Here is a 27,213-nt window from a genome sequence, read left to right on the forward strand (position 1 = left end):
AAATTAGATTTTTGCCCAAAAAGAACTTTAGATTGTACACGATGCTATGCACTGCATATTTTTGTATGGGAGCCTTATGTACATGACTGCATTACAGCTCCACACAAGTTGGCTGCAAGTGACAGTTTTTCGATCAGGCTGTATCTCTGTATGCTTACAATTTTATACAGAGCAATATGGAGTTTCTTCTGTTAGAATCTATATAAATCAGACCGAAAAAGTATTGAGGCACATTTCATCAAACTTCATATTAGGGAGCTATTCATACAGCTGTTGTGCACATGGCTCTGAAATTTGCATGAGCCTTTGAAGGGGTTTTTGAGATTTTTTTAAACTGATGACACATCCTCTGAAAAGATCATCAGTATCCGATCAGTGGGGGTCCAACACCCAGGACCCCTGCCGATCCACTGTTTAAGAAGGCACAGCGTCACATGGCCTAGGCGCAGCTTAGCCCATTGAAGTGAATGGAGTTGGGCTGCAGTACCAAGGACAGCCAGTATACAATGTACGGCGCTGTGCTTGGTGAGCACGGACTACTGCAACCTCTGGTACCGCCTCAATCAGCTGACTGGCAGTAATATGGGTATCAGACCCCTACAGATCAGATACTGATGACCTAATAGGTCATCAGTTAAAAAAATGTATCGGAAAACTGTGAGTATTTTGGAAAGAGACCACAAGTATGTTGTGTGTTTTTAGCCATTGTGAATGCATAATGTATCCTGAATGTGTTGCCTGGTATATCATAAGCATGGTAATGATGTTACTGATAAATTATTAAAGATTATTGTAGATTCCCACCAAAGAACAGAGGTAATGAAAAACACAATAACTGATACATTCTATATTAGAGTTTTACAGAGGTTTGTGGTAAAAGGCCTCATGGTATACCTATGTTTCTATAACATCAACCACTAACAAGAACAACAACTGCATTAAGTCCATATTTCTGCATCAATGCTTGAACAATTGAAGGTAGGTTAAAAAATTCCATCAAATATTCCAATAAACGCCTGTGTTTCTTCATCCTGATTTTCACTGAAATGCAAACCACAAGTAGAAAACATTGAAAATGAAACTGATGATATTAAATCATACAACCTAAAAGCACCATAACAAAAATTGAACTCCAGGTGTTGTGAAATGACAACTCCCAGCATGCACCCTTGCTCAGCTGTTCTTGGAACTGCCACAGAAGTGAATGGAGCATGCTGGGAGCTGGAATGACGGAGGTCATTTCCAATGGGCACCAATTTGACGTAGCCCTGTTGTCATATGTGCAGGCTCATTAGTATTATATACAAAATGCAGCTGAGGAAAGCATAGGATGCAATGAAGGTTTCTAATGTGCTGCAGAATTTCCAGACTGTAAGAGAAGTTTTGGGGGGCTGTATCTATTTGTTTACGTCGAACACACCTATAGGCGTAGTATACATAGATCAGCCATAACATTAAAACCGGTGACAGGTGAAGAGAATAACATTAGTTGTCTTTTGGGATGTTCCTATTATGCAATAGGTAGTATCTACAAAAGTGGCCCAAGCAAGGATAACTGGTGAACCCACTTACACTACATGGCCACACACCAGTCAGAGTACCCATGCTGACCTCTGTACACCGCAGAAAGAACCCACAATGGGCAAGTGACCGTGAGGACCATGGAGCAATATAAGAAGTTGGCATGCTCTGGCATGCTCTTTCCTCTGCGTCATGTCTAAGGCCAAGTTTGCCTGGGGAAGAGATCACAACTGGATGCACTCTGGAATGAAGACAAGCTCCGGCGACATTCTTATTGGAACCCTTGGATTCTGGCATTCATGTGGACACTACTTTGATGTGTACCAGCTACCTAAACATTGTACAGACCAAGTAACCTCTACACGGCAATGGTATTCCTTAATGGCAAGGCCCTCTGCGAGCAGGGATTTTTACAGCTAATCAGAGTTCAATCTATATATTTGGCCATTGGAATCAACAGTTTTTGCGCAAAATTTTAACTTTTTTCCATTTTCTTCCAACTCTTGCTACATAAAAAAAAAAAAAGCAGTGGGACTTAGAAAGGTTCAAGGCCTGCCACAGCATTAATGATTTTGTATAATTTACACTAGAAACTAGCTTAAATTGTAACGCAAATCTAAGCCATAATATTGCGCATATTGACAATCCTTAAAACCTAAGGGGGGTCATTTATTAAACACAAATCCACCTATATTAGTAGTATAAATGGTCTAAATGTAAAAGCTATCTTACATTTAGAAGCGGCGGTGGATGTGCCAAAGTTATGTAGAAGCCGGCGCCTCTTCATAACTTCAGTGGATCCACCACCAGCGCAGGACCTTATTAATACCGGCATCTAAAATGCTGGCCAATAAATGTGTCCCTACACTTTTTTCACGCTAAATAAGGCTACTTTCACACTCGCGTTTGGTGCGGATCCGTCATTAATCTGCACAAACGCTTCCGTTCAGATAATACAACCGCATGCATCCGTTCAGAATGGATCAGTTTGTATTATCTGTAACATAGCCAAAACTGATCCATCTTGAACACCATTGAAAGTCAATAGGGGACGGATCCGATTTCTATTGTGCCAGATTGTGTCAGTGAAAAAGGATCCGTCCCCATTGACTTAAATTGTGTGTCAGGATGGATCCGTTTGCCCCCACATCGTCAGGTGGACACCAAAACGTCCGCCTCCAGAGCGGAGCGGAATGGAGGCAGACTGATGCATTCTGAACGGATCCTTATCTATTCAGAATACATTAGGGCAAAACTGATCCGTTTTGGACCGCTTGTGAGAGCCCTGAAACGGATCTCACGAACGGAAACCAAAACGCCAGTGTGAAAGTAGCCTTAATTTTTCATGTAGCATAATAATAAGAAGCTCTTTAGTTTAAGAAAGAAGCAGGCACGAACAGCTTACAATTGATGACAACACAATTAATTATACACGCATGTAGGATGATTTCTTTAAATAAAGTTTACTTTTACCTGTCATGGCCCGTGCAAACAAAAAAGTCACCAGAACGGTAAGCTTTGTAAGAGTGGGGAGAATTCAGTGTGTAAATCCCAGTTCTCCCGGAGTATTGTCCTTCATTTGCAGCTACCTAGATTTATAAAATGATGGATATTAAAATAATGTAGGGCAATGGTTAAAGCAATGGAGGTGTATGTACTGTAGATGAGTGTGAATGATGTGAATAAAATATTCACTTACTATTCCTTGTGTTTGTGGTCTATAATTTAATGCTTCTGAATCCAGGAAATGTACTTGTTTCTGATTATTTATTTTCAGATCCTTTTTGAGATTGGAAGATCTGCAGGAACAAGTCATAGTATTAAATAATACAGAATTTCAAACATAATAATACAACCTATAGTATATAATATATGGCCGTGCGGAGGCGGGCGGATCCGTTCCGACTTATAATGGAAGTCAATGGGGACGGATCCGCTTGAAGATGACACCATATGGCTCAATCTTCAAGCGGATCCGTCCCCCATTGACTTTCAATGTAAAGTCTGAACGGATCCGCTCAGGCTACTTTCACACTTAGAAAATTTTTGTAAGTTATAATGCAGACGGATCCGTTCTGAACGGAGCCACCGTCTGCATTATTATGAGCGGATCCGTTCAGAACGGATCCGATCGAACGCTAGTGTGAAAGTAGCCTTAGTGGGAGACTTGGCGTGAACATAAAGTTTATGGAAACCATGGTGTAAACGGGGAATATTTACATAGGGCAAATTTGTTGCAGAAATGTCTGCACCTATCCACAATACTCAAAATGGGTCTTGCAGAAATCCATGTTTATTCCACCAAACAAACCCTATTTAGATGAATGGTACTGATTTTCAATTGCAATAATATCTTTTACATAAAACCTATGTGGCACACACCTATGACAAGTAAGGGTCCATTCACACATCCGTTGTTTCTTTCCTGATCTGTTCCGTTTTTTGCGGAACAGATCTGGACCAGATCTGTATCCATTCATTTTCAATGGGTCCTGAAAAAAAATCTGACATTGTGCTGTCCGATTTTTTTCAGGACCCATTGAAAATGAATGGGTCCAGATCTGGTCCAGATCTGTTCTGCAAAAAACGGAACAGATCAGGAAAGAAACAACGGACGTGTGAATGGACCCTTAGGGTTTAACAAGTTTGAAAATGATCGTCTATCCACTGCATAGGGGAAAATGAACTGATCAGTGGGGACCCCAGCATCCTGATAATCGGTGCGGGACCCAGGGATCCTGTGAGTGGAGGTCCTATATCCTCATTCTGATGGAACGGTAGGCCGAGCATGGTGTCTCTATTCATTCGCTATAGCAGGGATCAGCAACCTCCAGCACTCCAGCTGAAGCTACAACTCACAGAATCCTTCTTTAACTTCTAGGAGAGTTACAAGAACAGCCGAGTAAGTGTGCATGCTGGGAATTGTAGTTTCACAACAGCTGGCTTTGGTACCGATTGGTATCTCGGTACCGAAGTCGACTTCAGAACCAAGTTTTAAATGGTTTTCAAGTTAAAAAATCAAAGTCCAGAAGTTATTCACTGAAGTCCCATGAGACTTCGATGATAACTCACTTCGCCTTGCCAAAGTGCATACATTTTAATACTGTGCATAGACGGATCTCCATATGCCATTAAAACGAATTTTAAAGCGAAGCAACTACGGATCTTGCATCTGAAGCTGACTTTGCTCATCCCTACCCGGCAGTCACATGGAGAATGAATGAAGAAGCAGTGCACAGCTCAGCCTGCCGCTCCACCAGGATAAGGACATAAGAACTCTATTCTCGGGATCAGTGGGGGTCCCAGCAGTTGGACCCCTATTGATGTGTTGGGCTACATAAACTCAGTTGGGCTGGCATAAACTCTGGTACTCTGCTTCGGCAGAGGAACAAAGCACCAGAGTTTACTGTATTGCAGATCCTCTAATCAGATCTGCCCTCTTTCCGGCAAAAATGCTGGCTTTCAGCTGGACAAAAAGCCCTGCATGCATGACCTTTTGTCCGGCTGAAAGCCAACATTCTTTTCCAGAAAGCGGCAGATCCCCATTGGTTGATTAACCCCTGAAAGGCATAAAAGGTAGCCTCAGATGCCACGATCAGCAATGAACGCAGCATCTGAAGGGTTCAATGATGGGGAGGGGGGGGGGGGGGGGGGGCCACGATTAATCTGTCATTGTGCCCGCTATATGCAAAGAAATGCACTTCATGGCGAAGTAATTAGCCATGAAGCAAATTTCTTTGCGAAATTTGGACAAGCAACTTAATCAAATTTGCTCATCTCTAGTCATAATCATTGCATACCTCCCAGCTTTGTAAATGAATAAATAAGGACAAATTATGCAGCGCACACATTTTTTCCACACTAGGCCACGACTCTAACTCCGTCCAAAACATAACTATACACCTAATCCCTCCCAGTCCCCTTAATGCCCCCACATAGTAATTATTCCCCCTTAATGCCACCGCACAGTATTTATGCCCACATTATGTGTTCACAGAATGATGCCCAGCTGTGGCCCCAGTAATATGCCCAGTTCCGTGCCCCCAGTAATATGCCCACATTGTGCCACCCGTAATATGCCCACATTGTGACCTCCATTAATAGGCCCACATTGTGCCCCCCAGTAATATGCCCACATTGTGCCCCCAGTAATATGGCAACAAATTCGGCCCCCTAGTAATATGCCCACATTGTGCCCCCAGTAATATGCCCAAACTGTGCCCCCAGTAATATGCCCACACTGTGCCCCCAGTAATATGCCCACACTGTGCCCCCAGTAATATGCCCACACTGTGCCCCCAGTAATATGCCCACATTGTGCCCCCTAGAAATATACACACATTGTGCCCCTAGTAATATGCCTAGCTGTGCCCCCTAGTAATATGCCCACATTGTGCCCCCTAGTAATATGCCCACATTGTGTCCCCAGTAATATGCCCACATTATGCCCCCAGTAATATGCCCACACTGTGCCTTCCAGTAATATGCCCACATTGTGCCCCCAGTAATATGCCCACATTGTGCCCCCTAGTAATATGCCCACATTGTGGCCCCCAGTAATATGCCCACATTATACCCCCAGTAATATGCCCACATTATGCCCCCAGTAATATGCCCACACTGTGCCCCCAGTAATATGCCCACACTGTGCCCCCAGTAATATGCCCACACTGTGGCCCCAAGTAATATGCCCCATTATGCCCCCAGTAATATGCCCACATTATGCCCCCAGTAATATGCCCACACTGTGTCCACAGTAATATGCCCACATTGTGCCCCTCACAGAAAGTTAAAAAAAAGAAACACCACATACTTACCTTCTTCCAAGCAGCAGCAGCAGGACATCGGCTGCTCTAGTCTATGAAGGAGGCGAAGCCAAGGCTGACTGCCGGCCGGCCCCGCCCCACACACAAACCAGAGGAGTGGAGAGACAGCGGGGGGGTGCCGGCTCTCTGCTTCATCATAATACAGCCAACTGTCTCTGCTTCCACTGAAATCTGGGACTGTCCCGCCGGATCCGGGACGGTTGGGAGGTATGTCATTGGAGTACAGGCCTTGAAAAGAGTCAAATCTACCAGAGATGAGTCAGAGTTATTTATAAGCTGCTGCTCTCCCCAGCCATCTGAAGAAGATTGTCTGTCTTCTTCTTACTTTTCTCCCTAGAAGAGAACTGCCAGTCATCAGCAGATGGACGGGAGAGCATCAGCTTATGAATAACTCTGACTCTTCTCAAGTATTGACTTTTTTCAAGGACTATGCTGCAATCCTTTTAATCTATATGCAAATGAGCAGTTAGGTGCACCAAGGGCGGGCCCAAGCCACTCTGTGCACCTTTGTTCCTCTGTCTTCCTCTACTAGTCCCACTCTCTGCTTCTTGATCGATAGGGCCAGACAAGATGACTATACAGAAACCTGGCCCTGCCAATCAAGAACATAAGTAGGAGCAAGGGTGTATACAGAGTGGCTTGGACACACCCTTGGTGCACTTTCCTGCTCATTTGCATATAGATTAAAAGTACTTTTTTCCAAAATGAAGCAACAGATCACCAAGTCAAAAATATCATTACATTCAATTAACCTATCCCTACATAGCATGAGACTTAGTTTAACAGTGAATTTGCTGGTGACAGACACCCTTTCATATATAGGGGAAAAAACACTTAAATGAATTTAAAAAAAATGGTGCACCCATGACTGACTTTCTGATGCATAGTAATAAAAAAAATGTATGAGTGTTTAGGATTGTGTGATCCCATGTCTTAGTGCTATGTTCACACTTTTACATTAGCAGTAGGCAATATATTTTAGCAGTTGTGCAGAAAAAGTGTGTATGAGGCAGGTATGTAACAGCATGATTTCCGCTGCCAGCTTGTGAAAGAGTATACACCGTTTTTAGCAGTTTGATGATAGGCCTTGTCCTGGTGCTGATCTGTACAACACTACTTTACAGTTGTCACTGTGAATACTTTTGCTGATGTATGCTTAACTTAACCTGTTAAGAACTGAGCCTTCCCCTGGCACTGAGATCCACAGGAAAAATGTTTTGTGTAGTCACATTTTCCATTTACGTAGCAGTATAGGAGCTTTAAAAAGGAGTTGTCCGGAAATATGTAATTGCCAGCAGCCTGCCTTATGTCCTCTGCTCAGGCTCTGTGTCTTCATCTTCTGGTCCGGGGTTTGTTTTCTTCCTCCCTAGTATGGGAGATGGCGTCAAGAGAGCCTGAGCAGAGGACCGGAGCAGGGAAGTATGATCTTTTAAGTACGGGAGGCAGGTTGCTGGCAACTGTTAGAAATGACATATTCCCCTTACATTTTTTGGGGACAAGGTGTATTTATAAAATGCACAATTTTGGTGAACTTATAACGTAACAATTAATTTTTTTTAAACAATTTTTTTACATTATTTTTTGAGTGTAAACGATATTATCAGTATTCTAGGGGTTGTTGCAACTGCAGCAATTCTAAATATGCATAGTTAATTATAAGTTTTATTATTATGGAATAAGCACTTTCATGGAATTATTTTTTTATTGAGTGTTATTAAACATTATTTGATATTTTTTATTAGTTCCACTAGACATTTTAAACCTTATAAAGATGTCTAATTCTTTAAAAATACTTAGGGGTCATTTATTCATATGAAATACGCCTAAATTAGGCGTATTTCAGGCGCAGATAGTTGTGCCGCTATCTGTGACTTTTCCCCGCTCATGCCAGGTCTAAAATTGTGGGTGTGGTGTGGGTGGGGAAGGGGGCAGGCTGGCTAGGCCCATCTCATTTATCATTTTCTATGCCTGTTTTGGGTGTAGGTAATGGTCTAAATGTAAGACAGCTCGGAAGCTGTCTTACATTTAGAACTGGAGCTGGGTGCCTCTCCATAACTTTTAAAAGGCCGGTCTTAATAAATGTGCCCCGTAGTATTTCACAGAATTATCACCTATCAATAGATATATACAAAAGACAGGCCCGCAAGTGCTTTTAGCCAGCCCAGTCCCCCTCCGCTTTGCCTATTTAAAAAGTAAGTGACTAGTGCGGCTGCGCAGCGCACATCCTATTATATACAGGGGTCAAAATGAAATATATAGGGTGGGGGACAAATGAAATATATACAGTCTGGGTGGGGGCCAAATGATATATATAGTGGTGGGGGGAGGGGGCGGGGTAATGGGGTTGCTGGTTAATGGGGGTGGGGGCCTCAATCCAAAGTTTGCCCTGGGGCCCATAGAACTCTAGTTATGCCACTGGGCGCAGTGCTGCAGTAACCAGTTCCATCCACTACACCATGGACAGAGTGGAGTTGTTCTGGAGCCTACTTCAGCGTTGGAGCTACCCCTAAACAGCCGATTAAGTGGGTACAGGGTGTCTGATCCCTACTGATCTGATCTTGAAGGCCTAACCTGAGGATAAGCCATCAATTTTAAAACAGTGGACATCTCTTAGACTCTCTCCGTATATATAATGTATAAGCAGTCCGATCCTGCTCTCAGAGGGTGGAGTAAGATAGAGGGTTTGTCTCTTAGAACAATGATATATAGGTTCACGTGCTTGCATATAGAATTTTGGAGTTAAACATATGCTCATTTCCCATACAGGAAAGCTGTCAATTGATGTCTGTGGGTACGGAGTTCAGACTCCTGAGCGCATTCAGTTTAATCTGTTCCATTCCAAAATCCTGCACTGATAAAATCTAGTAACCTATATATCGTTGCTCTCAGCAACTTACGCTATATTCATTTCTGTCCCCATATAGGGCAGAATAGGGCTGCTGAGATTTAGCTATATGCATATATTAGTCTTGTAGTTGTGACATAAAAGTACATTAGCAAACACTCACTTGAGTTGAGGCATGGAAGTCAAACCAGACTCTTGTTTTTCTCCGTAGGATATTATGTTTGATTGGTCCTTGTTATGTGTAGCTGTATTCGAACCTGTGGAAAAGTGTGATAAATACAGGTATGAGCTGCACGTTTTGATGGATGTTACATTTACTTTGGCGTTATAATTAGTGTTCAGTGAAGTTTACAAAAATTCGATTCGGCTTCTTCGACGAAATTCACAAAGAAATTAGCTTCATGACAAATTACTTTGTCACAAAGCGCATTTCTTTGTAAGTAGCGTGTGTAATAACGGGGAAATGGCGATTGCGCCTCCCCCGTCATTGAACGCCTCAGATGCCGGGTTTATCCCTGATCGCAGCATCCGATGTAATAATGGAGGCCTTTCAGGGGTTAAAAAAATATATAAATAATACTCACCTGATCCATTTGAGTGCGAACTCATCTAAATTAAAGATCCCACGCGTGTTGACGTTATATGTCACCGTGCATGAGATTTCACACATTGATTCGTTACCACGAAGCACGAGGAAATTCGGGTTCATAGCAAATCGAATTTTCCTTGAAATTTGGATTGAAGTCCACTTCGGATACTTAGATTCGCTAAACCCAGGTTATAATCTAATTTTTTTAATAAATCAACCGTACAAGTCTAATAATTCTCAGTGGATTAAATCTATAGCATATACTGATTAGAACAGTTACTGAGAGAAAAGTTGCAATCTTTATGTACCTCGTTTCCAGATGACAAGCCCTTGTTCCTAATTTTCTATTATCCATTATTTACATAGTGCCAGCATGTGCCTCAGCACTGCATAATTAGTGGGAATTAAAAAAATATTACCCGCACAGTACACCAGTTTTTATAGGAACTGTACACAGTCATGTATTTAATTATATTTATTAACACCTACAACTCACAGACCTTTTCAAAAAATACCCAGTGTACAAAGTATAACCTACAAAATCCAACAAAATATCCCTTATTAAAGGGGTTGGCCACTTGTGATCAATGTGTATCTAACACTGGGAACAGCCCCACCTTAGAGAAGGAACAGAGGGAGCAGCCGCACCTTAGAGAAGGAACAGAAGGAGCAGCCGCACCTTAGAGAAGGAACCGAAGGAGCAGCCGCACCATAGAGAAGGAACAGAAGGAGCAGCCGCACCTTAGAGAAGGAACAGAAGGAGCAGCCGCACCTTAGAGACGGAACAGAAGGAGCAGCTGCACCTTAGAGACGGAACAGAGGGAGCGGCCGCACCTTAGAGAACAAACAGAGGTAGCAGCCGCACCTTAGAGACGGAACAGAAGGAGCAGCTGCACCTTAGAGACGGAATAGAGGGAGCAGCCGCACCTTAGAGAACGAACAGAGGAAGCAGCCTCCACCTCAGAGTTGGAACAGAGGGAGCAGCCTCCACATTAGAGATAGAACACATGCCACTTACTGATATAGCTGTTGTTGATATTCATGCCATTTGCTATATTTCATGTGCCCTTGTTAAGCAAATCTATGCTGTCCACATAGAGTTCCTGTCCATAAGATGGCCGCTAATGGAGGGTAATGTGACCAGACAAATCACTTAGCCTCCTCTATTCTAACATACTGAACCTGCACTAAACTCCCTACTGTGCAAGTACAGATGGCAGGTGCAGTGTATTTGAATGGAGAAGACATCACATGGAGGTGATTTGCTTGGTCACATGACCCTCCATCAGCAGCCATCTTATGGACAGGACCTGTGTGTGCACAGTGCAAAAGAGTTGGCAAACAAGGGGACATAGCTTATAAAATATAGAAAATGGTGCAGAATTTCATACAAAGGCTGTATTAGTAAGTGCCTATAATCATCTTACAAACAGATTGGTCAACAGTAACCAGAAAATGGCCAACCCCATTAAGTATGCAAATACATTTCCCCATTAAAAACTAAATAATAAAATATACAGCGGCAGAAGGAGGCTGTTGCCAGGATAAGTATACCCACCAAATGGCAAGTCCAGCAATGAAAATAGCAAAGATCACTAAAACAATATAATGATATAAACTATGAATGTCTTAAACAATAATACTCAAACACAGTGGTAGTTAGAAAGATCCAGAATAAGTCACCATACTTATCTGGGCTGGACTGTTAGGAGCTAATAAATAGTACTCTGACAGCTGGCTCTGCTTCTAAGGTGGAAGCCTTGGAGGTGGAGGCCGCTCCCTGTGTTCCACCTTGGAAGTGGAGGCTGCTCACTGTGTTCCATTTCTGAGGTGGAGGCTGCTGTCTGTGCACCATCTTTGAGGTGGAAGCTGCTCTCTGTGTTAAATCTCTGAGGTGAAGGTTGCTCCCTGTGTTCCATCCTTAAGATGGAGAATGCTTCTTGTGCTCCACCTCTAAGGTGGAGGTTGCTCCTATATATTAAAGGATAGGTTTATTTGTAGACCACTGGATTTAATGACGCTTATCTACTCTAGGTTAGTATTACATTGCAGGTTTGCATTCTGTGTGAGAGAGACAATAAATACAGTCACAAAATGACTCAAAAGTTACAAATGAAGGTGCCACAAGAGTAAATGTGAATCTGCCTTGAATTCCAAAGAGAGAAGAAATCCCTATGAGCCAAGCTGCAAGGGAGGGCTGGAGACATTTCAATTTTCTACTTAATGGGATTTCTGAGCCATTTTAAATCATGTAATATTAAAATCACTTGTTCATGTTTTGATTAGTGGGAAAAAAGAGTCTGGCAACAAAAAGTTTCAGTGCACCCCTAGACTTTATAGATACAGGTTGAGTTTTACTACAAATTTGAAACACCTAGACAGCAGATATGTATCTCTTCACTTGTATAACCAGTGCAACAGGTTTTGTCCATTGTAGTCAAAGAGAAAAATCTGCAGAAAAGCAGCAATGGTCTGGACATTCTGTGGTTTTAAAAGAAAACTCTAAAAGCACATAGGCAACAACAAGATGGTGTGGTTTTCAGCAGACATCAGAAAAACTGTAGTGAAACACAAAGATTGATGGATGCTAATTCTAAACATTACTCACAAATCCATTGAATTTCCTCTTTCAAATCAACATCCAAACTCAAGTTTTGGGGTGGTTCTGGATTCAAAAGATGGCTGTCTTTTTCCACCAAAAGGACTGAAAATACAGCTGCTCTCCACTGAAGTGAACTAGGATGAGTTGTAATGACACGTACAACCTGTGGACGGATGTGGTTCTGTTTTTCAGAAGAAAGCAGCCGTCTTTTTCTAATCTTGAACAACCCCATTAAAAATGATAAGTTATTATGAATTTTTTTCTGCTATAATAACTGCTGAGATATACAAGTCACAATGTTAGATGCCATACATTAATTGTATGAAAACAAGAATACTAATATGTTAATATTAAAGTGGCTGTCCTACTTGGACATTTATGGCATATAATTAGGATGTCCTATAGGTGCCGATCCCATACTGTTATTTTTGGCAGTCCCATTGCAGTGAATGGGTAAAACTGGGGACAGGTGCACTGCTTGCTCTCCAATCATAGCAGAGCCACATTCTTGAGACAAGAGTGGATCCCCAATGTTTTGGGCACTATCAATATGCCATAAATGTCCAGATGGGACAACCCCGTTAAGCATAACTATCATGAACTGTAAACTGCAGCTGTGGATGCTAACACAGTTGGTTTACTAGCTTACAGCTAATTACCATATTATTATAATTATTTTTTTTCCTTAAAAAAATTGAGGGGAAAATGGCAGAGCCTCTTATAAAGCGAATACTAGTGAATTCCATTATGGAAGCGCTCACTAGTACGCAGGATGTGCGGGGAGTGCTGACACAGCTAATTTATTTACTTTAGCTCTGATGGGGTCTGATCTGAGGTCTAATGGGGGGTCTGACATGGAGGTCTGAAATGGGGGTTTGATCAGAGGTCTGATATGGGGGTTGGCTCAGAGGTCTGATATGGGGTCTGATATGGGGGTCTGATCTAAGCCTGTGATATGGAGGTCTGATTTGATATGGAGATCTGATATGGAGGTCAGATCTGAGGATCTAATATGGGGGTCTGATATAGGCCTCTGATTTGATGTCTGATATGAGGGATGATGAAAAATATTTTTTTCTTATTTCCTTCTCTAAAACCTAGGTGCGTCTTTTAGAGCAAAAATATAGAGATCGGTTTGCAAAAATGTAATATATACATGCTGTTTAATAAGGAATCAAATGTATATACAGAATTAAACATCAAATGTATAATTGGAAACTTTTTATTATTCTGTGCTAGAAACACTGGTGTCATTTTATACCTTCTAATTAGGTTTCAATGACATTATTATATACTGTATTTTACCAGCCCCTTCAAAGTGACTGTTAGAAAGAAACACATTGTTAATGATAACAAGGCCTTTCATGAAATGGAAAGAGTCTGAAATATGTGACAGCCTTTATATGCAAGCAACAGGATTGTATTTCCTTGACTGTAATCATTTCCATTTATATTTCAAAAGAAACCTTTCTCTGCCTCATGAACAGCTTGAAGTGAGGCCTTTTTAATGGTTTAATGCATCAGTTAAAACATTCCTTGTTTAACAGTGTGCATTGTCATTGCCTGTAATTCGGGTTACACTTTTATTTTTGCTGCAAGCTCAGAAATGCATTTACACTTGGTCCTCACCTAGCAGGGAGACTGGAGTGCCAAGTGCTTTTACTGACACTTTGAAAGTAAATTCTACTCCATCAATTTTGTGAAAAGTTTCAAATAACATTTAGTAAGATAAATATATTGTTTCCCCAGGTGTGTGGTTACATAGAGCTGGGTGATGTATGAACCTTAGAGAAAATATATTTTAAAACTTTTTAGCTCAGCCCTTACTGATTCTAGTTTGTATGTCCATTGTAACAAACAGGTTATGCAATGATAAAATCATTTAATTCCATCCACGTAGACATTACATACAGAATATTATTGCTTGCTAACATCTATGTATGTTCACTAGGTTGTTGGATAAGGATAAAGGAGGTTTCCGATACTGTAATATTGATGGCTATTTCCAGGGAACACTAATCCTGTGTCCTTCTGATAGATGTAGCCAAGAACCAAATGTTTACAGCCTAAGGCTCCTAAACGGAGCAGGAGAACGGAAAGGCTGAACGGTGATGTGAACGAAGCCTAAGCGTGATCAGTTCTAAACCACTTTGCAATACTATGTATTATAAAGCAGCACTGCCGTTCAATTTCACACTGACAACCAAACTATTAGGCCTACTAGGTAGCCATAGTAAAGCTCTGTTCTTCAATGATCGCATAGTGGAGGCTAATGCCTCCAGTGGAAGTCCCTTGCTTCTATCGAATTCCTTAGATGCCACGGTTGCTACTGATTGAGGATTCCATGGTGTTAAATGATTAGGGACTTATCTAAATGCTGTGCAATCAGTGCCCTCAAGTCCAAGCAGACTGGGCTACAATATTCTTTTGAAGCACTGCTGTAAAAAGGCAGCGCATCAGAAGAGGTTCCCTGAATGATCCCTGTTAAAACACTATAATGCTCTTTTTAAGGAGTTTTGACTGGAGTAAGATCATCACAAAACAGCGGAGGAAGTCTGATGGGTGTAGATAATAACCGTACTTGTGTGCTAAAGTGTGACATTCATGTTATAAAGGGATTGTGATTATTATTATCATCTCAAACAACAATAGGAACTATAAATCATCATTTTACCAGGAATAGTTTTGTCCATTGCAGTTGTAGTACTGCTGGCATCCAGCAAATTTTCATCATCAAAATCGTCCCAGACGTCATCTTCCACATCAAACATCCCATTTAAAGGTTTCTGTGACCAGGAGCTGTATTTGTCTGCGTCAGTCATATTATTGTGGTATTGTTGTATCCTTGCTGTTTGCTGATTTACACAGTCTTTGTTTCCAAAATATGAACATCCTGCAAATATTAAAATGTTAAATATTGAGCATAAATAGAATAACAGCATCAGGTTTTAACTTTAAACACTGTACACTAGTTTTAAATTTGTGTCTAGTTTTACTATCGATCTACATATCTACCTATTGTATTTTCCGCACTATAAGACGCACCCCAGGTTTAGACAGCAAAAAAGAATTGAAAAAAATGCTTTCTACTATTAAAGCTTCCCTAGAGGTTTAATAAAGTGCAGGGGCCAATGGTAGTATCTTACACACACAGCCCTGCTACATGTACAGGCAAAGAACAAACACAAGCCCTACTACAGGCAAACAAACACAGCTCGGCTAAATGCAAACAACAAACACAGCACCGCTACATGCACTGAACAAACACAGCACCGCTACATGCACACTCACAGCACTGCTACATGCACAGAACAAACAGCTGTGCTAGATACACACACATAGAGTACATCTTTAGTAATAGACATATGGGACATATGGTACAGCTTTACTCATTTTCCTGTGTCTCATTTGGCCCCACCCACTGGTGACATCATGGGAGACCCTTGCAGTACACAGCTTTCTTCTCAGTTTTCATCTGGCAGCTTGGGGAAGACCTTTAACTGGAGGTATTTTTTTCACTTTTACAGTCCTCTGCTGCATGTGCTGATTGTTCAGCCTTCTCTCCTGCCTGCACGGATCTCACACAGATCTGTCTCAGGCAGGTAGAGAGAGAAGTGGGCACACGCACACTTCTCTCACTGATCGGTGAAAGCGCTCGCTGTATGAGTGCTCTTCTAGATCATCAAGGACGCAGTCAGGGAGGTCTGGCACACCCTGGTTGACACATTTTAGCAAGATTTTTTTCTTACTAAAAAGTATGTTTTAATATCCAGAAAATATAGTATAGATTTATTTATTTCCAACGTGTGTACATTTGTATTCATTGTTTCCTAACTACCGGTAATTGTAATCTGTTTTCAGTAGTTTTGACAACATATGCTCAGATGCTGAAGATATTTCCAGCGACCTTTTGTCATAAACTGTGAAATAATTGAGAATTTCATCTGAATGTAAACAGTGATTGGCTGAGTAATCAGTTCCTCAGTGTCAAGAGACAACAGGAAGGAGAGAATGGAGGGAGACCCAGGGAACATTAGAATGGTATAGCCAGGAATCAATAAGATTAATATTGCTTCTTTTATATTCTACCCCATTATAAGCATTTTATAAGAAATGTTTAACCGCAGGAAAATCCCTTTGACAAATTTGCTGCTAACATCTTGTACCAGATACAACAGGACACCGTAAGAAGATTTGTGGAGTCCATGCCTGGACAAGCTGTTTTGCCTACATGGGGGGGATCTGCATAATATTAGGCAGGTAGTTTGAATGTTATAGCTGATCAGTCTATATGTATATTTAGCAGATATAATCCCTGAGCAAAATAGCTTCTGCTGCTACATGCGTATCTTTTTACGGTCTGATAAGCTTAGTTTTATAACCAAAATTACAGTGTGTTTAAAATAGGATGACAGATTCAATGACATAATAATCTTACAATCTATGAAATGAGGAAGATAAATAAAGTCTTAAGTAACTTCTTATAGGAGAAGAAAAAGTTCAGTCTTCAGAGGTGACAAGGCTTCTGCAGTATACGGGTAGGTTACCCGACACTGCTATATTATAATGTGTAGCTCCCTTTAAGAAAGTTAGGCCTGTAGCCGGCAATTCATATTCCAGCCAGCAGAGGGAGCCCCGAAGTTAGTATAAATAGGCTAGGGCCTAACCCTGGAAGGGTAGTAGTTGGAAGTTCCTAGTTCAGAGTGGGTTCTGAGAGATTCAGGACTCAGTAACTAGTGCAGAAATTGCACCACTGGTGTGGAAGATCATTCCCACCCAGTTTTCCAGGTCAAGTATACCTGAGGTACTCTAAGTAACAGCCTGTCCACAGGAGAGAAGGGGAACCTCTACAAAACCTTTGCTCAAGGGTTATCACCGTGATTTGGGTGTCTGGACCTTGAGAGTATTGCTTACAGCCAGGAACTAAAGCAGGAAAGGAAGTAAGTGTACCCCTGCAGAGAGAATAGTTGCCTGAAGTGTATTGCTACATCTAGAGTAAGAGGAAAGCCCTGATCCTAGAAGGCCTGTCTTGAAGATAGCTTTTTGCGGCTGCGCTTAATAGCCTGAACCACTGCTATGACTGTTTTGTAACGTGTGGAATATTCTGGAACTGTACTTACTGACTGTTCATCTATCTTCAAGTATCTTCAGTAAAGTTACCCTGTTATTCAAATATAAAGATTCCGCAATTATTCCGCCTGTCACTACACGGTGTGCCACCGTTCAATTGGCACTGGCGTCACGACATTCATCACCTGCCTGTTCCAGTGCTGACCCGTTTGAAGACGACAGTGAGTCCCAGGTTAGTGGGTTACCCTGCACTACAAATCCCAGCATACCTAAAGCTACACTACTGACCCCCTGGGACACTGCACTTCTTCATCATAAGAACTGTAAACCTGTGGAAGAGTCACCTCAGGAGGTGGTCACAGCAGGAACAGTGGACGGTTTAAAAAAAGGCTTAGATGATTTGCTAAGCATTACATTAATGCTTATGTAAATGTGTAGATGTCTGGTTTTCACTCCACTTCTCTTAATTCCCATCCCAACCCATTCCTTTATTGAACTTCTTGGATCTTATTTCAACCATACTATGTAACTATAGATGAATAGCCAGTTATGTAAAAATAAAAATAAAATGTTTCTAACAAAACAAATTAGCAGTCACCAGTTATTATTGTTCTCAGCATCATCAGCTCATCAAATAACTCAAAGCAGACATTTGTGTGCTAGACCATCTTTTCTACCTACGTGCTCCATCTTGTGGCTGTTGTGTATCATTTCTGGTTTTGGAAAAGGTCTGTTTTTCCAGTGCTATTTGTACAGACGTGGTTTTCGAACTGTATAGAGGAAAATGATCTTAAGATCAGTTACAAGAAATATAGCGCATTAATGCAAAAACTAATTTGAAGAATCACAATGGCTAGGTATGTGCTCAGTATGTCTACCAAGCTCAAAATTAAAAATTAAATAATTTCTTCCACTGTTGTCTTAAGTAAAGCTATTCTGTGCATTAAGACAGGAAATTAAAGCAGAACGACCAGCTGCACAAAACAACAAGAGAGCAAGTACATCAGAGTCTGCCTCACGCATGCTACATGACCTCCTGTAGAAACCTGAGGTTGGGATGTTGCTTTACACCTTCTGATGTGTAATATTTACAGATACCCTTTAAATGGCACACATCAAGTATCAGTGCCATCCACACCACTGAGAAAGAAAAAAACAAAGATGCTTGTCTTATAGGCAGTGTAGTGAGGAAAAGGTAATATTTAGTACATGGAAATAGAAATAAGTTATAGTAATAGGCAAAAGCGTGAAGCCATTAACGATTAGGAAAGAGTGGTATGGAGGAGCAAGTCCAAATACAATCAACTGAAAAGCTGCTGGAGGAGGGCTTGATCACTTCCTTCAAGTATGGTGTAGGAAAAGTAATGGTGTAGATCTGCTTTGGCTTTGGTAAGTTGTAATATTTACACACTGTGCGATAAGGGGGTATTTGGCAATGCTGTAAGCAGTTTTCTGGTGCATAAAATTTGCAATTGACTGATAAAAAAATTATTAGACGCTCACTCATGCCATAAAACCATAATTTACACCAGAAAGCTGGCGCAAATTATAACTGAAGCCTATGGCAGCCCATGGCTGGTGTATATTTCTGTGACACTCACATAGGATAAGATTATTTTTATTTAATAAATTTGGACTGGTGTATTGAAATGTGCCCCAATGAAACAGAAAAGTTAGGGTACTTTCACACTATGGTAACTATTTACATACAGATTGCTGGCGACGGAACTGCCTGCCGGAATCCAGCGACGCTAGTGTGAAAGTACCCTTACCATTATACATTATATACAGTACATACACATATGCACAAATATATTTAATTATAATGTGCAATCACCATGAAAACTCACGTCATGGAAGCTTTAGGCATGAAAGCAAACTTTTCCAGGTTCACAGTTTTCAACTCACTTTGCATCTGCATCTAAGAAATATCATGATTTATATTGTAGAAAAAAAACAGCAAGAATATAAAGAGAATTAAATATGCAAAATATGAGAATTTTACTGCAGTTTGTGTACCCCCATTTATCAAGTAGTACTTAGCATTTGAAATCAATATCACCATTGCTTCTAGAGTTTTTTCTTGTACACATATCATCATAAATTATATTATTATAATTAGTTATACATTTATTGTGCAAGTTGATACTGCTGTGTAATACCACAAATAAGAATACTCTTAAGGCTACCACTTTTGGATGGCACCCAAATTAATTCATCACCTCTACAAAAAGTGATATATTTGAGTTAGTGGGTTCATAGTCGGTCCTGTACTCCTATAACCGGTTCCCAAGGAACAGTTCACTCCATGGTCTGCATGCCCCAGAAGAGGCTGAACAAGGGCGAAACCCAGGGTCAGGCATTTGTAGTCAGCACAAGTCCTATTGATATGCTCTATTTTATCTGCCTTTGTGACTATGAGGAATAAAAAGATGTTTTATTATTTCTTTTTATTATTATCCTATCAGTGTATGCTATATTTTCCTCTTCTCAAGCCATTACAGATACAAGTATTGCAGCATTTTGAGTGTTGGAGACATCAATTCATATGTGATGGCTGAAGTCGGACCATGAAGTGAACTGTTGTTTGGGAACCGGTTATTAGAGTATTGAGCCATCTAGGAACCCATTGACTGAAATATAACACATTTTATAGAGTTGGTAAGTGAATTAGAGTGCCATCCAAACAAGGTAGCCCTAGGACTGTGCTTTTCCTGGACTTGGCTCAGTTTGAAGGACAGAATTGTACTTTGTACTTTATTTTGTCTTTATTTAATGTGATCTAGGGGTTTTCCTTTCATATTTTTAACAAATATATTTTTTTATTCATTTAACTTTTTTTTAATTTGTGTTATATTTTGACCTTTTCTTACATTTATATCCATGTGCCAGAACATTGCAGCACACCTCAATATGGCCCTAGCAACAAGTTGATATGTCCAGGCCAGACAGCCCTGATGCGTCTGTATGCTACAGCTGTTGCCACACTCTTGATCATGCGGACACAGTGGAATCTGTACACTTTAAAACTGTCTAAAATGAATATTTGTTGTTGCCTATAGCAGCCAATCACAGTGCAGCTTTCATTTTTAAACAGCACTATTAGAAATGAAAGCTAAACTGTTATTGCTTCCTATGAGCAATTATTTAGGCAGTTTCTCCCCCATTATTTCCAGCAGGCACCCTGCCATGTCATATCATGCTTTCAGTTGTCTTGACATTGAAAATAAGCATTTACACTATAGCTCTTTCCATTGATAACAGTAGGACCACAGTGACCATCTGCCTCAAAATCTGAAAAGGGAATTTACAAAACTAATTACCCATTTAAAATAACAAATAGCATGTGATAACTAATATACTAAGTGGTGTTCTCGCTGGGCCCATATGGCGCTACACACATTTGGGTCTGGGAGTCTGTGGTCCCTAAGTAATACTTTAATGTACAAGTCATTTTTTTTAATATAAAAATAAATAGACCTGTATAAAAAATATCATGCCCTCCTGAAAACGTATGAACTTATTTGTCAAAATTGTTAAAGTATTTATAAGATGGAGCTTTGCCATATTTTCCTAGTATTATGATAACACAGCTCGAGTCTTTGTTCTAGATCGCCATTCTTTCATCATTCGGTGAAATTGAGTTCACAGACATGAATTAAAGGAAACAATTACTGCTCTGCTGAAAGATACTGAGCACAGAGACATAACGTGAGAGCCGTCTCTAGCTCATAAACATCAGATACCCAACTCATGCTGTTGTGGATGCCACAGTGGGGGTCTGCTCTTCCACATAGCACGCTAGCTGCTCTCTCTGCATGACGTTAGTTTAACTATCCCAGCTAATGTAAGATTCATTAAGTAATCCATGTGCTGATGTCGCAAAAGCCATTTTATGTAATGACATGTTCTTTGAATTTTCTCATCCTGCCTTTTTGATCATGTTACCTTTAGTCTCTTTACTGGTGGAGCTGATGAAACTGAATTTCGACTCCTTAGATCACTCAGATATGAAGAGAAGTCTGAATTAGTTTTACTGTCAGCTTTATAAGAAACTCCGGTTTTACCTGAAATTTGTAAATAAACAGATTATATTTCAATGTGTAAAATGCCAGTCTGTCTCAGTTTGTAACCAGAATATCTAAGATGGTTTTAAATAAACACATTGCATCACCAAATCTTACAATTCAAGGATTTCTACCTCTACAAATCTCAATATCCTCTCTGCCTTACAAACTACATTAAAAGAAAAAAAGTAAACATTGCAGGTACATTGTCAGTTAAGGGACGACACTTTATTCAAAATTCTGTTAGAAGGCAACTCCGATGCATCTCTGCTGCACGATTAACCCCTTAGGGACCGGGCTTATTTTCACTTTAAGGACCAGGCCATTTTTTGCAAATCTGACCAGTGTCACTTTATGTGTGAATAACTTTAAAACGCTTTTACTTATCCACACCATTCTGAGATCGTTTTTTCGTCACATATTGTAAAATAGAGTAAAAAAAATCATTTTTATTTATAAAAAAATATCAAATTTACCCAAAATTTTGAAACATTTGCAAATTTTCAAGTTTCAATTTCTCTACTTCTATAATACATAGTAATACCTCTAAAAATAGTTATTACTTTACATTCCCCATATGTCTACTTCATACTTCATGTTAGGATCATTTTGGGAATTACATTTTATTTTTTGGGGACGTTACAAGGCTTAGAAGTTTAGAAGCAAATCTTGAAATTTTTCCAAAAAACAAACCAAAAAAAAACCTTTTTAAGGACCAGTTCAGGTCTGAAGTCACTTTGTGAGGCTTACATAATAGAAACCACCCAAAAATGACCTCATCCAAGAAACTACACCCCTCAAGGTATTCAAAACTGATTTTTACAAACTTTGTTAACCCTTTAGGTGTTCTACAAGACTTATTGGCAAATGGAGAAGACATTTAAGAATTTCAATTTTTTGGCAAAGTTTCCATTTTAATCCTATTTTTCCATCAACAAAGCAAGGGTTAACAGCCAAACAAAACTCAATATGTATTGCCCTGATTCTGTAGTTTGCAGAAACACCCCATATATGGCCGTAAACTACTGTACGGGCACGCGGCAGGGCGTAGAGGGAAAGGAGCGCCGTGTTGTTTTTGAAAGGCAGATTTTGCTGGACTGGTTTATTTACACCATGTTCCATTTGAAGCCCCCCTGATGCACCCCTAGAGTAGAAACTTCATAAAAGTGACCCCATTTTGGAAACTATGGGATAAGGTGGCAGTTTTGTTGGGACTATTTTTAGGGTACATATGATTTTTGGTTCCTCTATATTACATTTTTGTGAGGCAAGGTTACCAAAAATAGAAATTCAGAAAATTTCATCTCCATTTGCCATAAACTGTTGAGGAACACCTAAAGGTTTAATAAAGTTTGTAAAATCAGTTTTGAATACCTTGAGGGGTGTAGTTTCTTAGATGGGGTCACTTTTATGGAGTTTCTACTCTAGGGGTGCATCAGGGGTTCTTCAAATGGGACATGGTGCCAAAAAAAGGCCATCAAAATCTGCCTTCCAGAAACCATAAGGCGTTCCTTTCCTTCTGCGCCCTGCCGTTTGGTCATACAGCAGTTTACGACCACATATGGGTTGTTTCTGTAAACTGCAGAATCAGGGTAATAAATATTAAGTTTTGTTTGGCTGTTAACCCTTGCTTTGTTACTGGAAAAAAACAGATTAAAATTGAAAGTTTGCCAAAAAATAGCTGTTTTGGCACCGTTTTTATTTTATTTTTTTCACCGTGTTCATCTGAGGGATTAGGTCATGGGGTATTTTTATAGAGCAGATTCTTACGGACGCGGCGATACCTAATTTGTCTACTTTTTAAAAATTTATGTTTTACACTATATTATCCTTTTATAAACCCAATTTTTTTTTTAGTATCTCCATAGTTTAAGAGTCAGTTTTTTTTAAAAGTTTTTAGCCGATTATCTTAGGTAGGGGCTAATCAGAGAGATCAACTCCTCCCATATACCCGATTATAGTCAACGATACAATCGGGCTTGATGACTGTTGCCGCCGTACCTCGCACAGGGTCAGGGGTGATGCCGTTACCGTGAATTGTGGACAGTACAAGGACATCCCTCTTGTCCTTATATCTGACCAGCAACAGGTTTCCACTGGTAAGGGCACGGGTCTCACCCCTGGGGATAGGTACCTGGAGGGGGTGGGTAGGGAGGCAGTGTTAATTTTTCCGCACGGTCCCACAAATGGACGTGGATCTGGCGGCGAGGGACTGGAACAAGGGGATACTAGTATAAAAGTTATCCACGTACAGGTGGTAACCCTTGTCTAGCAATGGGTGCATAAGGTCCCACACAAGTTTCCCGCTAACACCAAGAGTGGGGGGACATTCTGGGGGTTGAATACGGGAATCTCGCTCCTCATACACACGAAACTTGTAAGTCTAGCCTGAGGTACTCTCACAAAGTTTGTACAGCTTCACGCCATAACTCGCCCGCTTAGAGGAAACATACTGGCGGAAAAGGAGTCAACCCTTGAAAGCAATGAGAGACTCATCAACCGCGACCTCCCTTACAGGTACATAGGCCTCCAAAAATTTGGCCCCAAAGTGATCGATGACCGGCCTGATTTTGTACAGGTGGTCATAGGCAGGATCACCTTGGGGGGGACATGCTGCATTATCTGAATAATGCAGGCATTTCCGGATGGCCTCAAACCGGGTACGTGTCATGGCCGTACTGCAAAGTGGGGTCTGGTAGAGGATGTCCCCACTTCAGTTATGCCTGACACTGTTTTTTTTGACTAGGCCCATGTGCCGCACGAGGCCCCAAAACGTCCTGATCTCGGCTGCACTGACCGGAGTCCAGCCACCGGCCCTAGACAAAAAGGAGCCCGAGTGTTGAGAAATGAACTGTTGGGCGTACAGGTTCATTTTCTCCACCATCAGATTCACAAAGTGGTCACTGAAAAAAAGACTAAAATAGTCATATTCAGTGATGCCCACTGTGGGAATCTGGATTCACAGGCTCTGGGGTACACCATGCAAGTTCTCCAGTAGGGGGCTCTGGTGGGCTGTAAAACTAGTACGAGCCCCAGAGCTACTCGTACTAGTGTGGGCCACAGGGTCCCTGGCATGGCGGTCCCCTTGCTCCGCCTGGCGGCGTCTCCGCCGCCTTGGGGGCTCATCATCATCGCTAGATGATTAGGAGGACGCAAATGACAAAAGGAAAGTGGGGTCATCCTGGTCCTCACTGGGGCTCTCGGAGTCGGAGGCAAGCCGAGAACATCCGGCAGGCCATAAATGAATGTCAATGAAAATCTTTATTCAGTGTGTGGGGTCACGGGTGTTCACATACTTATCCCTAAAACTAACAGAAAAAACTAACAAACACTAAATTAAAAAAAGGACAAAAAATTTGAAAAAAATAAATATTCAAACTCGCTGATCAGCCGTCCGAAGCTGATCAGCGGGGTGTGCGATGCGCTAACAGTGGCCTGACGCTAAGGCCTAGTTCACACAAACGTTTTTTTTGCGAGTGTACGGGCCGTTTTTTGTGTTCCGTATACGGAACCATTCATTTCAATGGTTCCGCAAAAAAACCTGAATGTACTCGTATGCATTCCGTTTCCGTATTTCCGTTCCATTGAAAGATGTCCTATTATTGCCCGCAAATCACGTTCCGTGGCTCCATTCAAGTCAATGGGTCAGCCCAAAAAACGGAACACATACGGAAATGCATCCGTATGTCTTCCGTATCCGTTCCGTTTTTTCTGAACCATCTATTGAAAATTTTATGCCGAGCCCATTTTTTTTATGTAATTACTGTATACTGTATATGCCATACAGAAAAATGAAATGGAAAAAAGGATCAGAAACAGAAACACAACGGAAACAAAAAACGGAACAACGGATCTGTGAAAAACGGACCGCAAAACACTGAAAAAACCATACGGTCGTGTGAACTAGGCGTTCACAAAAAAAAAATAAAAAATGCTTGCGCCCCCAAAAATGTGTGTGTGGTGTGTGTGGGGGGGAAGCAGGGGGGCAAGCTTCAGCACCCCTGGGGGGTCTAGGGTCACAGACACCCGATTAGGAGGGTCAGAAGGGGGTTTCTGGGCAGATATGGGGGTTGCTGGGTACAGATTTGATGCAGCTCCTCTCTCCACGGGCTCCGGACACAGAAAGGGAGAGGAGGCAGAGCCGCAGGAAGTTTAAAACTCCCGCCCGTCCTGCAGCCAATCATAAGCGATCCTGAGAGGTGATGTCACCATCACCTCTCAGGATCGCAGGATGGTGATTGGTGGTATATTATCACACCACCGATCACCATCCTGTTCCGGGTTATCGGGTCACCAGAGACCCGAATAACCCGGAAACGCAGCAAACCGCAGGTCTGGATTGACCTGCGGTTTGCCGCGATCGCAAATATGGGGGGGGGGGATCACAGGAATAAAATCAACACTGGTTTGAACTTTGCACAAACTGTAAGCTCAAATTTTATTCATATAATGCAAATAATGGTGGATAAGTGCTCTCTGGGGAGCACAAACATCACACGTATTGTGTATTGCTCAATGACCTGTAAATGATTACAGTAAGGAAATGTGAATTCTTTATTACAGTAAACTCGCCATAATCCTGGACATGACACCTGCTGGACTGTCAAACTTTAAAATTCCTGGTAAAATCCAGTGAAGTACTAAGCATTCAGCTACAACAATTCCATAACTTTATTTGGGACACAGAACATTTAAAATCCAAGTTTCGACTGTGCAACATGTTCTTAGAAGATAAAAAAAAAAATGATATTTCTTATTCTTTTTTTTTATCTTCAACAGCTAACACGAGCCAAAGACATTTTTTACTCCAACACGCTCTCAGTCATGGCATAATTCAACATTGCAATAGTCAGTTATGGTGCTATTTCCTGCATTCTGATATTTTCTTCTTGCTCAATCTTCTAATCCAACAAAATTACAGACTGTTCGATCATTTCACATTAACTTTGTTTTTGGATTGTTTTTCACAATGGGAATTTTGTTTAAGCTATGTCGCTATTGTTGCCCTGTTTTCTGTGCTGCAGAATATTCAGATGATATACTAGTAATGTAAAATATTACTACAAATCTAAATGCTGCAGCTTTTCCATGATTTAGGATTTTTGTATTTGGGATCTGGAATGAATGCTTGAGCTGGGATTAATTTATCATCCTAGGCTTATGGTACGATAGCATCCACTGAAAAGGCTTGCCTCCCGAAGTCCAAATCAGGGAGTTGAAAGTAAGCAATTTTGCAAAAGAGCATATTCCTCTTGATTAACTGACGCACTTAAAAGACTTTACTGTGCAAGAAAGGTCTGTAGAACTAACCGCCCGAGAGGGACTTAGCATGCAAGGAGTGTTCCCTTTACATTGCTATTGCACCCTCTGGTTACTATTAGTAGGGCAGAAAAGTTAAACAATTTAAATTAACCTGTCTTAAAATTGATCCACAACTTGAAATCTAGCCACTTTAAAAATAAAACAGGTTCCAAAGGGTGTCATCAAAAACTTACAACATTCATGTCCACAAGCTTCTTTGTTTTTGCAATGATGGTTACATTCTCTCATTCCTTTTCTTATCAATGTCTGCAAGCTTCCTACAAAATAAAGTATATTTTTTAGCAATTCAAACAAATAGAAAGTTATAACGCTGCCTACAATGATAATATTAGGCTACTTTCACACTAATGTTTTTTGCGGATCCGTCATGG

At 40.9% G+C, this 27,213-nt stretch overlaps 1 protein-coding gene across 1 annotated transcript in view; it reads right to left on the minus strand.

Annotated features, from left to right (window-relative positions):
- Positions 1 to 910: 910 nt before the first annotated feature.
- HFM1 (helicase for meiosis 1) overlaps positions 911 to 27,213 on the minus strand; it is a 152,117-nt gene continuing 125,814 nt past the window's right edge. Inside the window, exons 27-37 of the mRNA XM_044302435.1 lie at positions 27,016 to 27,099; positions 21,402 to 21,520; positions 19,304 to 19,374; positions 18,135 to 18,223; positions 15,091 to 15,276; positions 13,369 to 13,382; positions 12,390 to 12,600; positions 9,356 to 9,449; positions 3,221 to 3,320; positions 3,026 to 3,110; positions 911 to 1,041 (exon numbers count right to left, since the gene is read on the minus strand). Coding sequence (XP_044158370.1) covers positions 911 to 1,041; positions 3,026 to 3,110; positions 3,221 to 3,320; positions 9,356 to 9,449; positions 12,390 to 12,600; positions 13,369 to 13,382; positions 15,091 to 15,276; positions 18,135 to 18,223; positions 19,304 to 19,374; positions 21,402 to 21,520; positions 27,016 to 27,099 — 1,184 coding nt within the window. The remainder of the gene's footprint in view (positions 1,042 to 3,025; positions 3,111 to 3,220; positions 3,321 to 9,355; positions 9,450 to 12,389; positions 12,601 to 13,368; positions 13,383 to 15,090; positions 15,277 to 18,134; positions 18,224 to 19,303; positions 19,375 to 21,401; positions 21,521 to 27,015; positions 27,100 to 27,213) is intronic.

Source organism: Bufo gargarizans, chromosome 7 (genome assembly GCF_014858855.1).
Source record: "Bufo gargarizans isolate SCDJY-AF-19 chromosome 7, ASM1485885v1, whole genome shotgun sequence".
In the NCBI taxonomy this organism is placed as follows: domain Eukaryota; kingdom Metazoa; phylum Chordata; class Amphibia; order Anura; family Bufonidae; genus Bufo; species Bufo gargarizans.